Source organism: Musa acuminata, chromosome BXJ2-9 (genome assembly GCF_036884655.1).
Source record: "Musa acuminata AAA Group cultivar baxijiao chromosome BXJ2-9, Cavendish_Baxijiao_AAA, whole genome shotgun sequence".
Taxonomy (NCBI): Eukaryota; Viridiplantae; Streptophyta; class Magnoliopsida; order Zingiberales; family Musaceae; genus Musa; species Musa acuminata.
In genome coordinates this window covers 43,375,348-43,392,352 of record NC_088346.1, presented here as the reverse complement: position 1 = coordinate 43,392,352, position 17,005 = coordinate 43,375,348, and the positions used below count along the sequence as shown (strand labels likewise).

General features: G+C 35.7%; 1 protein-coding gene across 1 annotated transcript; it reads left to right on the top strand.

Moving 5' to 3' along the window:
• Positions 1-8,746: 8,746 nt before the first annotated feature.
• LOC103998692 (F-box protein At1g47056) lies at positions 8,747-10,647 on the top strand. Its single transcript, XM_009420244.3, has one exon. The coding sequence runs from the start codon at positions 8,847-8,849 to the stop codon at positions 10,476-10,478; it is 1,632 nt and encodes a 543-aa protein (XP_009418519.2). The 5' UTR covers positions 8,747-8,846; the 3' UTR covers positions 10,479-10,647.
• The last annotated feature ends 6,358 nt before the right edge of the window (positions 10,648-17,005 follow it).

The window sequence follows — 17,005 nt, the reverse complement described above, 5'->3', positions numbered from 1 at the left end:
GGCCAGGCCGCAGGCAGCAGCGGCAGCGCCGCTCGCGCAGGCGGCGGCGGCGGCGATGGCAGATTAGGGTTTTGGCATATTTACGTTTTTACCATCGAGGCTAGGGTTTTGAAAATTACAGTTTTACCCTTTGCAAATATCGTAATTACAGTTTATGTTCTGTCAACATATTTACGGTTTTACCCTCGGGTCTAATTTCTGCCAAATTACAGTTCTGCCATTCGCATATTTTCGATTTATATCTTATCAAATATTTCCGTTTTTTTTTTATCATTATGAAATTGAGAAATTTAGGTTAAATTCTCAATTATAAAATTGATAAATATCATTTATTATAATTATGATTAATTTTAATCATGATTATATTTTTTTATTATTTGATTGGATTTAATTTTGTTAAAAAAAAAACTATAAATTATGGTTTATTTTATGGTTTTCTCATATGAATTATTCATTATATATGTGGTAAATAAAATTAAAATCCAATTATTATTTTTGGAATTTTCATTTATTTATTCACATGTATATGCTTGAAATTATCATATGAGTTTTATTAATGTTCAATAATTATTATGGTTATTTATTATTGAACTGTTTTGCATTATTGTTCAATAATTATTATGATTATTTATTATTGAACTATTTTGCATTAAATTTCAATAATTATTATTGTTATTTATTATTGAATTGCTTTGCATTAATGTTCAGTAATTGTTATGGTTATTTATTATTGAGCTGCTTTTACATAAATGTTCAATAATTATTATTGTTATTTTATTATTGAACTGCTTAGCAAAATTAAAGAAATATTGATGAATATTATTTGTAATTTATTTCCTTAAGTTTTATCTGACTAGTAGCTGCCAAAGTGGCCTAGGATGATAGACTTTTGTGATATGAATTACAATAAAAGTTTTATCATTTATAGGACATTTTTATTTTATATCATGGCATTAGTCTTGTAGCCACCAAAGTGACCTGGACTAATGACTTATAAAATAATATTAAAGAATTAGTCCTAAATGATATTAAAGAAATAATATTCATAATGGCACATATAATTATGAGATTTAGATAATCCCAAAGGAGAATCTAATTCAAATAATTATATGATGGGGTAGGATGATACTATTTTAGATATCCTTGCAGTTTAGGGTTGTATACCCAAAGGTAACAATACCTATTCCTCAAGGATGGTATCAGTCCTCCAAAAATATTCTTGAATGAACACTAGATATGTCAATATTTCACCCAAAGGTGTAATATAGATGATATCAATAGTTCATCAATTTTTGACAAACTCAAAGCATTAATGTTGTTATATATCTTTTTGCAATGGTTCATCAATAGTTCATATGCTTCAAGTGTCCCTGTACTTTCTGGATCAAATTATTCAGAATGGTTAGAGCATGTGCAATTTACACTGGGTGTGTTAGATCTTGATCTAGCATTACTTGTTGAAAAGCCTGCAGACTTGACTGATGAAAGTACTGCAGAACAAGTTAATGAAATGAAGGCTTGGGAAAGATCTGATAGGCTTAGTTTAATGTTCATAAGAATGACAATTGCAAATAACATAAAGACTTCATTACCGATTGTAACTAGCGCAAAGGAATATTTAAAGGTTATTGAAGACAGATTTAAATCTGCTGATAAGTCATTGGCTGGCACATTGATGAAAGAACTGACTACAGCTCAGTATGATGGTACTCGAGGAATTCAGGATCATATCCTCAATATGGCTGACAAAGCTGCAAAACTTAAAACATTAGGCATGAATGTTGATGAATCTTTCCTCGTATAATTTATTCTTAATTCTCTTCCTTCTTAGTTTGGCCCATTCAAGATTCACTACAATACAAATAAGGATAAGTGGGACTTGAATGAGTTGACTAGCATGTGTGTTCAGGAAGAATTGAGATTAAGGCAGGAAAATTCATATAATGTCATGACGACTACTTAAGGAGGTGGTAACAAGAAAAGAAAGTTGAAGCATCATCCATCAAAGAGATTTGCTAAGTCTGGAAATGTTAAACAGATTAATGAAAAGAAAGCCTTTACTGTAAAGTGCTTCTTTTGTGGCAAGAAAGGACATGTGAAGAAGGATTGCATTAAACGCAAGACTTGGTTCGAAAAGAAAGGTATTAACTCGACCTTTGTATGTTTCGAATCAAACATTACAGAAGTTCCTTCTAACACTTGGTGGATAGATTCCGGTGCTTCAACTCATGTTACAAATAACATGCAGGGATTCCTTTCAATTCGGAAACCAAAAGAACATGAAAGATTCATCATTATGGGAAATCGTCTTAAAGCGAAAGTGATATCAATGGGAACTTATCGTCTACGCTTAGAGACGGGTCACTTGATGGATCTTGTTGACACATGTTATGTCCCTACAATTTCTAGAAATTTGATTTCTCTTTCTAGAATTGATGAGTTGGGATATTGTATTTCTTTTGGTAGTGGCAAACTCAGCATATTTTACGATTCAATTAAAGTTGGTTCTGGAATTCTGTGTGATGGTTTGTACAGAATTAATTTGGATCTTGAGTTTGCAAAGACACTAATGACCCTGCAATCAAATGTTGGATTGAAACGTAGTTTCAATAATGAAAGATCTTCCATATTGTGGCATAGACGATTGGGACATATCTCCAAGGAAAGAATTGAAAGATTAGTGAAGGATAATATTTTGGAACATTTAGACTTCACTGATTTTGATATTTGTATAGATTGCATTAAGGGAAAGCAAACTAAACAAATAAAGAAAAATGCCACAAGAAGCAAAGATCTCCTTGAGATTATTCATACTGATATCTGCGGACCACTCCACATTCCTTGTTTTAGTGGAGAAAAATATTTCATCACATTTATAGATGATCTGTCCAGATATGGCAAAGTTTATCTAATACATGAAAAGTCTCAAGCCGTTGATACTCTTGAAGTATACATAAATGAGGTTGAGAGACAATTAGATAGAAAAGTTAAAATTGTCAGATCTGACAGAGGTGGTGAATTTTATGGCAGATATGATGGATCTAGTCAGAATATTGGTCCTTTTGCTAGATTCCTAGAACAACGGGGTATTTGTGCTCAATATGCATTACCAGGTGTGCCACAGCAGAACGGTGTTGCTGAAAGGCGAAATCGTACTCTGATGGATATGGTTAGGAGCATGATGAGTTATTCCTCTGTACCTGAGTCGATGTGGGGTGAAGCTCTTAGGACAGCTATGTACATCTTGAACAGGGTTCCTAGCAAGTCAGTTTCATCGACTCCATTTGAGTTATGGACTGGTAGGAAGCCCAGTCTGAGACATTTACATATTTGGGGATGTCCTGCAGAGATAAGAGTATTCAATCCACATGAAAAGAAATTGGAGCCAAGAACTATTTCAGGATATTTTATTGGTTATCCAGAAAAATCCAAGGGATACAGATTTTATTGCCCTAATCATAGTATGAGAATAGTAGAATCTGGTAATGCAAAATTCCTAGAAAATGGCGAAATCAATGGGAGTGAAAAATCTCGAAGGATTAATTTTGATATTGAGGAGATTCATGTTAATTCTCCCATATCATCTCCTGTCCGAGAGATTGTTGTTCCTCAAATCAATGAGAGTATTGATGAGGGTGAACAACAAAATAACATCCAAGAACTCTCACATGATGTTGATGTCGCCGCTGATGATCTTGTAGAACAATCACAATTGGCAGATTTGAGAAGATCTCAAAGGAAAAGGAAACATGCCATTTCTGATGATTATGTTGTATATCTACAAGAATCAGATTATGATATAGGAATAAAAAGAGACCCCTTATCGTTTTCACAAGCCATAGAAAGTAACGATTCTGAAAAATGGTATGATGCAATGAAAGAAGAGTTAAAATCAATGGTACAGAATGATGTCTGGGATCTCGTTGAATTGCCCAATGATTGTAAAAGAGTCGGTTGTAAATGGGTCTTTAAGACAAAACGTGACTCAACGGGCAATATCGAACGATATAAAGCCAGACTTGTGGCCAAAGGTTTTTCTCAAAAGGAAGGCATCGACTATAATGAGACTTTTTCTCCTGTTTCTAAAAAGGACTCATTGAGAATCGTTATGGCATTAGTAGCTCATTATGATCTTGAGTTGCATCAGATGGATGTGAAAACAACATTTCTGAATGGGGATCTGGATGAGGAAATCTATATGGAACAACCTGAAGGATTCATAGAAAAGGGAAAAGAAAGTTGGGCTTGTAAACTTAAGAAATCCATTTATGGCCTTAAACAAGCTTCCAGACAATGGTATATAAAGTTTCATAATACCATTACTTCCTTCGGATTTAAGGAAAACACTGTTGATCAGTGTATATACCTGAAGGTAAGTGGGAGCAAGTTTATTATATTGGTCTTATATGTGGATGATATTTTACTTGCCAGCAGTGATCTTGGTTTATTGCACGAAACCAAAATATTTCTCAACAAGAACTTTAAGATGGTTGATATGAATGAGGCATCCTACGTCATTGGCATTGAGATATTCAGGGATAGATCTCAAGGATTATTAGGATTGTCTCAGAAAGGATATATTGATCGTATCTTGGAGAGATTTAATATGCAGCTTTGCTCAACCAATGATATGCCTATTACTAAAGGTGAAAAATTCAGTCAAAACCAGTGCCCAAGAAATGACTTAGAAAAGAATCAAATGAAGAATATTCCTTATGGATGCGCAGTTGGAAGTCTACTATATGCTCAAACCTGTACAAGACCAGATATTAGTTTTGCAGTTGCAATGCTGGGAAGATATCAAAGCAACCCAGGAATGGAACATTGGAAAGCTGCAAAGAAAGTAATGAGATATCTACAAGGGACAAAAGATTATATGCTCACATACAGGAGATCTGATCAGCTTGAAGTAACTGGATATTCAGATGCTGATTTTGTAAATTGCCTCGACAGCAGGAAGTCCACTTCAGGATTTGTATTTATGTTAGCTGGTGGGGCAATTTCTTGAAAAAGTGCAAAGCAATCGCTTATTGCATCATCAACAATGGAAGCTGAATTTGTGGCATGCTTTGAGGCCACAAATCAAGCTTTATGGCTGCGAAATTTTATCTCAGGACTTGGTGTGGTCGACTCAATTGCCAAGCCGTTGAAGATATTTTGTGATAACACCGCAGCAGTTTTCTTCTCTAAGAATGGCAAGTACTCTAGTGGTTCCAAGCACATTGAGTTAAAGTACTTGGTGGTTAGAGAAAGAGTCCAGAAACAGCAAGTGTCTATTGAGAACTTGAGCACCACTATGATGATTGCTGATCCATTGACAAAAGCCTTACAGTGCAAAATATTCAAAGAACATGTTCTTAGAATGGGGCTTGTGAGCAAGTCATAAAGGATACGGTGATGCATATTTATGTGGATGCTATTATTGACATTTTTAATAAAAGTTATCTGTTTCTGCTATCCTGTTTACATTTATGTTTATGCATATTATGGTTGAATGTAACAACAGGATTGTCTTGACAAGACAAATTACAGGAGTCATTATGGACTATGTTAGGAAAGACTAACAATGTTGTGGTACATAGAAGGGAGTATGACATTGATGAAATACAACCGCTATGACTCGCATTGATAGTTGGACTTAATATAGTATTATTGTATTTATTGGACTTATTGGCTTATTTTTAAAAACATGGCCATGTATAAAATGTTTTTTCAAAATTTTTGGAATCCAATTAGGTAAAATTGTTTTCAAACAAATTTTGTTTTGTTTGTTTTGATTTTGTATCTCTTTTATATCTTATCAATTAATGGGCCAAGTGGGAGAATGTTAGAATATGTGGCCTTTTATTGAATAAGATATATAATAGAATTGGGTTCCGTTGCGATATTTTAGCCAAGACTAAGTCTACTACGGAACGATTCCTCGGAGATATCCTTGATGGGAGGAAATCTTCTGAGATCTCATCTCATCGTAGACCTTCTGCTCTCGCCTATAAACGGACAGGATCTCGTGGTTGAGTGGGTGGTTAGTGTGTTAGAGCGTTGCACTCTCCGTTGAGGAATTCAGTTATTCTCCTCGTCTCTCTCCCCAAAAGCCCGCTCCCCAAATCCATCAATCTGTGTGATCCTGTGAAAGGATAGGAAGAGAGGAGAAAGGGTCTACTCTTCGCACTCCCTGTAGATTCCGCAGCGCGATCGGATTAAAGACGGAAGACGGAGCCTGCAGCAATCTTGGATCACGGTGTGCTAAGCAGATCAAACAAGATCTCTGAACGGATGGCATCAAAAGGTACACATCGTATAATTAGATCTATGTATTGAATTTCAATCCTGGCATATAGGTTAATTCCGCATAATTGATTTAGCATAATAACATATTTTTATGCTTACATGATGAAGCACTCCAAGTGGCACGTTGACTTTGACTCGCTCAAATTAGAAGGATCGTGTAATACGATTGAAAGAGTGTTGCATGTTTATGTGGTCAAAGGCCATAAACCCCTACCAAGGAAAATGAGGTGATCAACTTGTCGTGATCTGAATTCTTAATCTCTTCGTACAATATATTCCAATAAACACATCAAAAAGTGTGGAATAGAAAATTCCACTCGATGCCAATTCTTTGACCGACTGATTCTAAAGTCACTCCTACTTTTCTCTCTTCTTTCTTTCTCTTCTTCGATCCATAGTTTAATAAACGATCATTGATTTTGACCCAAATTGAATTCAATAATTGTGATATTTGAAAATTAAATCATCGATAATTCTCTCAAAATATTTTTTTTATAATTCTTATGTCATATCTAAAACTATTGGTCAAAATAATATTCCTTCCATATTCAAATTAGTATGTGAATTTATGTGAGAGTAAAAATATTCCTATGCGTATGAGTCTTTTATTATAGGGGGTTAATGAAGAGAACATTTTCTTGTATTGATAAGACAAGTTTGACTAATTTAGTTAATTAACTATTGATTAACTAATTTGGGGTGACTGATTGATTGAAAATATAATATATATATATATTATATAAGATTAAGTAAAATAAAACCGATTAATATTTTATATATCACATCATTCGTTCAAAAATTCGTGACCTAAGTTGCGTGAAGACAACTTGAGTTGATTTTCAAAGTTGACTTGTTGGCTTATGGAGAAGTCAAAAACAGTGTGCATATTGAATATTGAATATGACCAAATCAATTATTACAGTCAAAATAGAGAGGTAAAGAAAAGGATTTTGACGGTTGAAGCATTAATTAATTAGCTATAGAACATCACAATCACAAGGTTATAGTCATAATAGGAAAAAAGATTTTATAACACATGATAATATAATTATCTCTATAAATATCACGATTTAGAGTTAACTATGGTTTTATTCCACATCTATCTCTGATTTGTGTCAAAACAAAAATATCAAACCATATAAAATTATGTTAAAATATATCTGATAAAATCTCTCTACTGCTTGAATTAGTTTAGAGTTTGAGGAATCCATTATATGCTAATATTTCTAGAGTCAAATGCACAAAGACTATGCAAATTCTTGTGTATTAAGAAATACATCCGAGTTTTTTATAGTATGAATTTATGATCATCATACTCCAAGATGCACATTGATATCGAGATGATCATGTCCTCCTTTTAGCCCTAGTAGAATTATTATGCTAAACACAAGAAATATACGAGAACCATGATGTGATTGGTAATGTTTGGAAAACATAGGATAGTTATGACATGATTGATAATATTCAAAAAAATGTGTGATAACCATAATATAATTGATAACATTTGAGGGAGGGACGATATCATGTCAGTGACACCATAGTAAAATATTAAAAACATAATATTGAAATGTCAGTCATATAGTATTATAGTATTGATTATATAATATTCAAGTGTTAATCATGTAGCACTAAAGTGTCAATTATGAAACACCAAATATGTTGACTATGAGGCTACAATATTGAATAAGTGACTAATAAGGTGTTATTAATGTTATTATGTTTCTATAAAAAATTGATTATTATATTCTTATATATAATAAGATCCATGAATGTTTATTAGATTTGCTTGGATAATTATCGTTCACATTAGTTATTTTGAATTAAAAATATATTAAAATATATATAATCTTTAGAATACCCTTAATGTTCTTATCATCACAAGTTTTGATAGATATTAACTCCATATTTATACAAGTTTTTATCTAGTATATATATATGACACATAAAGAAAACTCAAAATATTTTAAATATAGTTCGATGGCAAGAAATTATCCGTATTATACAACAATGAATTGTTATTATTGTTGTTATCAACGACTAATGATGAATTTATCCAAAAATTATGTATATATATATATAATTTATCCAAAAATTATTAATTTGGGTGTCGATTAGCACGTCGAATGCAACTCGATCCTACGGTCCTATTCGTCCGAGCCCATCTTTGCCGCTCTCGTCACTCATCACCGCCGTCCGTTTGAGTCAGCTCGACGCCGTCCCCGTGTCTGACGTCACGTCTTTGACGCCGAGGCCTTTGTTCGCTGAAGACGAGTGGCGCCAGTTAAGACACGATTCGATCAACGCGTCATAGTAATCAACGAATGTAGATAGTGTCGTTTACGTTACGACACGAAGCAGTAATATATATATATATATATATATATATATATACATATATATATATATATATATATATAAACAAAAAATCGGATTTAATAGGACTTATGGCCTCGATTGGAATCCCGATTTTCAAGTCCGCTCATTCCGGTTCCGTTGTTGTGAGAGAGAGTTCAGATCAGAGCGCCGATCGCTTTTCCCCAATCCGGCCGCCTTGGATGGGCCAATCCGCCTCCACCCCATCCGCCAGACCCCTCTTGTCCTCCTCCTCCAGTCGCCGCGCTAAGCCACCTCACTTCTTTGCCTCCTCCTCCGGCGCCTCGGCAAATAGGCAGCCGGTGGCGATGACTGAGGGAGACGCCACTTCGCCGATCGGCGGGGCCTCTCCGGCTAGGGACCACACTTCGGACCTCCCAGACGAGTGCCTCGCCCTCGTCTTCCAGTTCCTAGGAGCCGGCGACCGGAAGCGGTGCTCTCTGGTGTGCCGGAGGTGGCTCGCAGTCGAGGGGCAGAGCCGCCACCGCCTTGCACTCGACGCCCGGGCCGCCCTCCTGGAGGCTGCGCCGGCCATCTTCGTTCGCTTCGACGCCGTTTCCAAGCTGGCGCTCAAGTGCGACCGCCGAGCCGACAGCATCGGCGACGAGGCGATCGCGCTTATAGCTGTCCGGTGCCCCAACCTCACCCGCCTGAAGCTTCGGGCATGCCGTGCCGTCACCGATGCCGGCATGGCTTCCGTCGCCAAACATTGCCCTGGCCTCCGCAAGCTCTCCGTTGGCTCGTGTACGTTTGGCTCCAGTGGCATTGAGGCCATCGTACAGGGCTGCGCTCTGTTGGAGGAGCTATCCATCAAGCGGCTCCGTGGCCTCCCCGACACCTTCGCCACAGAAGGCGCTGTTGTCGGCGCCGCCTCCCTCCGATCTATGTGTCTGAAAGAGCTCTATAATGGTCAGTGCTTGGCGCCACTCATCGCCGGATCCCCGAACATCAAAACCCTAAGGCTCATCCGATGTACCGGAGACTGGGACAGGCTACTCAAGGATATTGCTGATAAGGTCACTGGAATAATCGAGGTCCACCTTGAGAAGCTCCAGGTTAGTGATCGTGGCCTTGCCGTCCTCTCCTCCTGTAACAATCTCGAGATCCTTCACCTCGTAAAGACCCCGGAATGCACAGATGCTGGGCTTGCCACCGTTGCTGAACGTTGTCACCGCCTACGCAAGGTTCACATTGACGGGTGGAAGACCAATCGGATTGGTGATGAGGGCCTCATAGTTGTCGGAAGGCAGTGCTCGAACCTTCAGGAGTTGGTTCTTATTGGGGTAAATCCAACAGCCCGAAGCTTAGGGCTTATAGCAAGTAATTGCCGCAACTTGGAGCGCCTTGCCCTTTGTAGCAGTGATACATTTGGTGATGCTGAGATCACTTGTATTGCCTCCAAATGTATGTCCCTGAAGAAGCTCTGTATCAAAGGATGCCCAGTATCTGACCAGGGAATGGAAGCCCTTGCAGAGGGTTGCCCCAAGTTGGTGAAGGTGAAGGTGAAAAAGTGCCGTGGAGTGACGCCAGGATGTGCAGACTGGTTGATGGCACGCAGGGTAGGGATGCTGGCAGTCAACTTGGATGTCATTGGACCAACTGAGCAGCAAGAGGCAAGTCTGAGTGAGAGTAGAATTCTTGAGAATAATGAGCAGTTGATTGATCAAATTGGTGCTGTTGATCTTCTTCCATCCAGCAGTAATTCTAGATTGCCGTCATGGAAGACCCGGATAGGTTTCTCCACTGGTGGGAACTTGGTCGTATCTGCTTTCCGAAGATGGTCACATGGAAGCAGCAACTCTAATAGCACATGAAATTGAAAGGATTTCTGTTTTTTTTTTTTTTGTTGCTTGCATCATCCATCTTTGAATATGTATGTCAATTAACTGTTCATGACTAGTGTTGTTGTTTGCAACTATTGCTTCTCATAAGCTGTTTATCCTGACTTCTGAAAGTAAATAGTTGTTAATGTTTCTGTCCTTATTGTTATTTTTCTCAATGCTTGTAAACATCAATACTTTGCTCTTTTTATGCTTTTTCACTCATAGGATCATATGCTTATCATTGGTGTAGACTTGTTTGTTTGATTGCCTGTCTCTATTTGCTTTTCATAACTAATTAGGGCTGCTTGCTACGTGTTCCAGCAAGGATGGAGATCTATCATAATAGAACTATGGGCTTTGACCTATCTTATAGGCATATAAAGTATTTTTTACAGCAATCACTGGCATATAAAGTTGCTGGGTTTATTGCTACATGTAATTTAATCTTGTTCTGTTTCATGCAGCAATGCAAGTTATCCTCGACATGAATGATATATAGACCCATTGATGCATGGGGGATTGAAATGTACTTGCATACATTCTAAATTTCACTTGTAGAGTACTAACATGTTCTGGAAGAAGCTGAAAGTATATGACACAAAATCATTAGTTTATCATTAATCTAATTGATATTATTAAATATATTGATCTTTGTAATTTGTGAATGATTTCTCTGATATCTTCTTCATTCTCTAGAAATATAACTTGATTTTAAGTTTGGAGTCAGCATCATTTCTTTAGGTGGTGTTGTGCTAGATCTTGGCTTTTGACCTATGATATATGGATGTAGATCCTCCATGAGCTCATAATTGTATCATTGTGTAATTAATGCATCTACTGTCCAGTTTGAAATCCTTTGTAAATTATAATTAGTTGCTTCATGATATTAAACTAATATGTGATATCTGAGGACTCTTTTAGTTGAATCCATGGTTTAACTATTGGAGAGCCAAGTAATTTAACATGTGGGTTCAACTTGTAATGTCACCTTCAAACTGTGTGTTCCAGTATAAGACATATGTGTTGAAAGTTTCATGGCTGGTTGCTGAGGAATGTAGCCACCCACCTATACGCATTCCACACATGCGATTGAGTTGTTTAGACTCTTGGAACCTTTTGTGCTTTCACCCCAGCTAGTTGTTGAGTTGCATAAGGACTAGGCTTTAGTCATAAATAGCTTGATCTTCATTTAATGACGATCGCTACAAGTTTTTATTACTTAAGGATAAACGGATGATGATGGTGATTTGGATTGTTTCAAACTGCAGCAGATTTGCCCTAGCAGTGATTAGTGTAACTAAAAAAGAGAGTGAAAGATCACATATAAATTAATTTAAATATATGTGCATTATCTTTAACTTTTAATGGATAATCAAATTACTATTCTTCTCTGCAAAATTTTTGGAGATAGAATCAAGTCCTCAATCAGTTCTCATTCTGGAGTTTACATGATTGAAAATAATATTTTTTGTTAATTATTTAAAATATGACTTGAACTTCTGATTATTTCACTTCTTTAGCACTGCAGCAATTTTTTTTTGTTCAACATTTCCATTACTTTGATATATTTATTCAAGATGATGTGAAAAGTTCATGATCATTATCTTGTACAAGATATGCTATTTTGAAAAATACTAATGTATTAGTTTATGTTATAAATGTTTATTTTGAAAATGTTAATGTACTTTAGTCTTATACAAAGTTATGTTAAAGTTCATTATCTTTTAACTTTATTAATACCAAGAGAAAAATCAGTAGTACAGTTAATGATAGATGATCAAGAGGTTTTCTGGAGAAAGAGTTTATGATTTCTAGAATTATTATTCAGTAGTAAGGAGAGATTGTTTAAGATGTCATTCATATAATAAAAATAGATGGTTGAAATGGGAAGAAGTATAGTTATTTTTGTGTGATCATTTTTGGCCCATTAGATTAAAAGAAAATTTTTTATAAGACAACGTAAGGGCAGCCATGATTTATGGGTTAGAATGTTTGATAGTTTGAAAATTATACACACAAAAGTTGGTAGTTGAAATATAAATGTTAAAATGGATGTCTGAGATCATTAGAAAACATAGAATAAGAGATCTGTTGTGAATAAATAGGTGTGGTTTCAATAGAATATAAAATGAGGAAAAACAATTGAAAATGATCTGGAGATGTCCAAAGTAAACTTATACATGTCCCGGGTAGTTGTGATGAGTTAGCATCAGTGGTGTGACAAGTAGTACAAAAACTTTATTAAAAAACTAAACTTAGAAAACTGGCTGCTTTTAGTTTGACCAGTGATGTTGTCCTCAATAAAGCTAAATGTTGAGAAAAAGAAAAATATATACACACATCAAATCAAAATTTTGATGTGGTGCATGAGCTTATGGAAAGTGGCTATATTGGGAAAAGAATAGGGGCTCAGCTAGATTGGCATTCTTAATTGCTAAGGGGATGGGTTAAACTGGAAGCCCCCAGTTATTTATTTTTCTCTGGAAATTTTCTTTATCATTCTCTTTGTATTAAAATCTACTTGAATATAAAATCTCATTGTGTTAGTTAATTTACATATATCAAGTTTTTTCTTCAGTTTGTTATTTGATTTTTCAAGTCTTATGAATTATTGCTCTAAGACTTATTGGGTCATCAAGCACTGTCTTGGTCTGGACATAACAAGGTCAACTTGGAAAACAACCCCAAACAAGTAAATGGGCAAAGTTGATTTGGAGACTGTTGGCTGCTGCAAAGCTTGAGTCTTCAAGAGACTTGCTATCAGTTGGTAAGAACATTCCAACGTTGAAATTTTCCATGGAATTGACTTAGATGTCCTGCTTTGAAATGTCTGAAGGTATTCATGCTGCTGTGACATGCTGCCTTAGCACTAGATGGCCTTCAGGATTTTTAACACTTATCTCAGGTGACATCCCTGCAGATATTGACCATGTATCAGGAAGATATTGAGCTTGTAATAAAGAGGAACTCCGTGCTGCTGTCACATGCTGCCTTAGCACCAGATGGCCTTCAGGATTTTTAACACTTATCTCAGGTGACATCCCTGTGGTTATTGACCATGTTTTAGGAAGATATTGAGTTTGTAATAAAGAGAAACTCCGTAGAATGTACAATCGAGCTGACTTTTCTTTTTTCTTCAAATGTTTGAAATAATTGCTGGTATTGCTTTCCTATACCCTTTTTGTCTTGGTAAACTTCCTGTTGAATAGCTATCTTTATAAGGTTTGTCACTTAACTCTGTTGCTAGATTGATTGTATATCTTGATATCTGTTTCATGTTGCAAATCTTAATATCCTTTGTCGAGTTTAGCCCCATGTTGTGGGTGAATACAAAGTGTTTTTAATGACTCCTGTACCGGAACGTATTGGTAGAATGATCTGAAACATCAAGTAGAATGCTGATTTCTTTCCCTCCTTTGTATAAGCTATTAAGAAAATCTACTTTTTTTTTTAACTGTGTATATTTTTATGGATTGTTTATACATCAATGCTTGCGACTTAAAAAGTTATTGGTTAGCTATTGGTTATGCACAAGAACTTGATTCTATAAAGATTAAGGTAGTCATGTAGCAGATGATAGAGTAGCTGAGTATACAGAAGGCTGGCTATCCTTGGTTGAGAGTTCCATTGCATGATGAATCACATTGTATGAATGGAGTTTGCTTGTCCAAGGTAAGCATCTCTTTTATTGAATTATATTACAGCATCAAGATATTAAAAATAAGTTTCTTGAAGGTTCTCCTTGATACACCAGATGTTGATTTTGCCAGTTGATCATGGTGGCAAATGTTTGTATTTATATACAAAGGATGTTCTTTTAGAGGAGATTATCAATATCTGAAAATTATTCTGGTAGCACAAGTAGAGCCTCTAATACCTTTAAAGCTGTAATTGGAACAAAGTTGCATAGACAGATTATGGCCATGAATCAGATGCTTGTTCATGCAAATATTCCAGACCTTATCCATATCTGCATTATTGTCAGCCCATGGTGGGTGCTTGGCGAGTGAAGCCCAATTCCAACAAGAGCACACTTGCACAGGAATCATCTATATCATGTGGCTCCCATTGATGTTGGAACTACAACTGCATGCCTGTGAAGTGAGGTTTGAGCAGCAAAGGTGGAAAGTTAGGCCATGCATGTGAAGAACTGGCCACTGTGGAAAATGCTGGTGGACCCATGGAAGGTGTGCATGTGGATGAGATGTCTGCAACTTGAATCATTGGTGTAGCTAAAGCATACACTTTCTATGGCAGGCTATGTTGTGACCACAACATGCAAGCATGAGAAAGAGTGGATGGTGTTGTATATAGCATGGCTGGTTTGGTCACCTTGCATGAGTAATGTGGCTGAGTGATTGTTATTTGGGTTAATTATAAGATATTTGTGAGGTTCAATTTATAATCTCACAAATAAATAGATTACTTTTGTGATCTGAAGAGTGTGATTTTTTTCTTATCAACTTGATCTGAAAAGTAACTCATTATGAAGAATAAGACATCTGAATTTATTTTATTTATTTAGTTTCTTTGATAGTAAATAATATATTTAAGATTTAACCTTTATTTTACACATTTGGTGTTAAGTGTGATATAGAGTTATTAATATGTCATGTCATTTGCGCTAATGAAATGCCAAAGTGGTGCATTCATATCATTTGTGGTATAATTATTTTTTCTGTAGGAGATAGGAAATATCAAAGGATTAAAAATTTTATTTTCAATAAATCAAAGAACAAAAATGCATGGAAATCATTCCATGCTCAGTTGCATGAGTGGCAGGTGCTCTATCAACATCAAACTATGAAAGCTTGGGTGTAGTAGTCAACTCCACATTTGCTTAAGCAACAATCTTCATACAATTCAATTAAAATCAATGCTATTTTAATCTTGGAAACTTTATTCCCCTTTCAATTAGACATCACAAGTGCCAAGAACAAAAAAAAAAATTACTCCAGACTGAAATGTACTATCTCTTCCAAGACAACACAAAACCCAAGGCACAAAGATATTCTCACTTTAGTTAGTCAACAATGATTGATGGTAACAACCATGAATTACTAGCAAGGAATATTTTATCTTGGGACTTGCATCACTGAATTGAATGGCCAACCAACAAAGTTGGGGTGGGTCAAAATCCCTACATTTGGGACTTGGAAAAAGCTATGCATGTAGGGCAAAACTCATGTTGTTTGGCATAGTGAGTCACAACCACTATGTGGAAGGAATTTATAGCAATCATCAAAGATTGAGTGGAATTTTGGATGATTGGAATTGTTAGTAATAGAAACAAATTAAGGTGGAAAATGTGCATCTCAGTAGTTAGTATGTGCCTCATGGCTATGGTACTATGAAGCTTTAAGTTAAAGCCAAAGCTAATCTTTACCGCTAATCCCTCGTCGGCAATTTTCCGTAGATGATTAAGACCTAAGGATTAAGATAATCACCTTTTAGACCTATAATTGTCAATCCAATATAGAAGTCTCACATCTTTGACAAAGTGCACAAAATTTGTGATTGCTTGAAAGGTAGGCAAGTCCTAATACTTTGGACTCAGGAAAGGTGGTTAGATGGATGGATCATCTAAATTTGATAGAGCCACCACTCAAGGTATGGTGGGAAAAAGGAGGTCAAGATCCATATCTTGATGTGTGTGTTTTCATGATCTTGAAAGATTGCATCTCAAGAAATAATTTGTTTCCATAGCTTTGGATGTCATGATCCATAGAGATTGGCCTATAAGGAGCTATGTAATTCTCCATGGTTGATGGGAAGTTTGCATCAAGGAAAAAGATTGAAAGAGGCTGCCTAATATATATGCTCTCTATCTCTAGTAGTGAAAACCTAGTTGTGAAACTTTAGTGCTCAAGTGAATGTATTTTGGAATGACAACCAAAATGAACAAGAGGCAAAGAGAACAAATAGAGGTCATAAATCAATGTTCATCATCATCAGCTACTCAATTTGTTTGTCCATCTATTCTCATCTAGCAATGTGATCAGGGAATTCCATATCCTTCTATTGTTGAAGAGGACTGTGGCATATTCTTATGCCAAATTTTGGTTAATCTAATTAGGATCACAAGTGTTTTTTACTCAACCAAGTTTGTCCTCTCCTTAATGCTACTCATGAAACAGTCATTAGCCCCACAATTCTATTGTTGATTTAAATGTACAAGTCTTAAAATGATTAAGATTAAGAAGAAGGATAATTGATGAAAGATTTGTGAGTACAGTAAAAAAGATCCAACATCCAATTAAAACATACATAAGTTAAAATTAAAAAAATATAGATATACGTAATATTGTCCTAAAAATATTTTTTTTATATTATGATAATGTTCGACTAGACAATCGTCTAAGATATATCTTTACTATTTTTGGACATACAATCGTCAAGAATTAAACAAACATTTTAATACCAAAAGAGAGAGAAAAAATTGGATTGGAGAAAGAAGAGTTATTTTATAATGTATGTTTCTAATGCTAAGATTTGATCAATCAATCCATGAACAAAAG

Bases quoted from the DNA above. Each gene is read 5' to 3' on its own strand.
- LOC103998692 (XM_009420244.3), top strand. From the start codon at position 8,847: ATGGGCCAATCCGCCTCCACCCCATCCGCCAGACCCCTCTTGTCCTCC.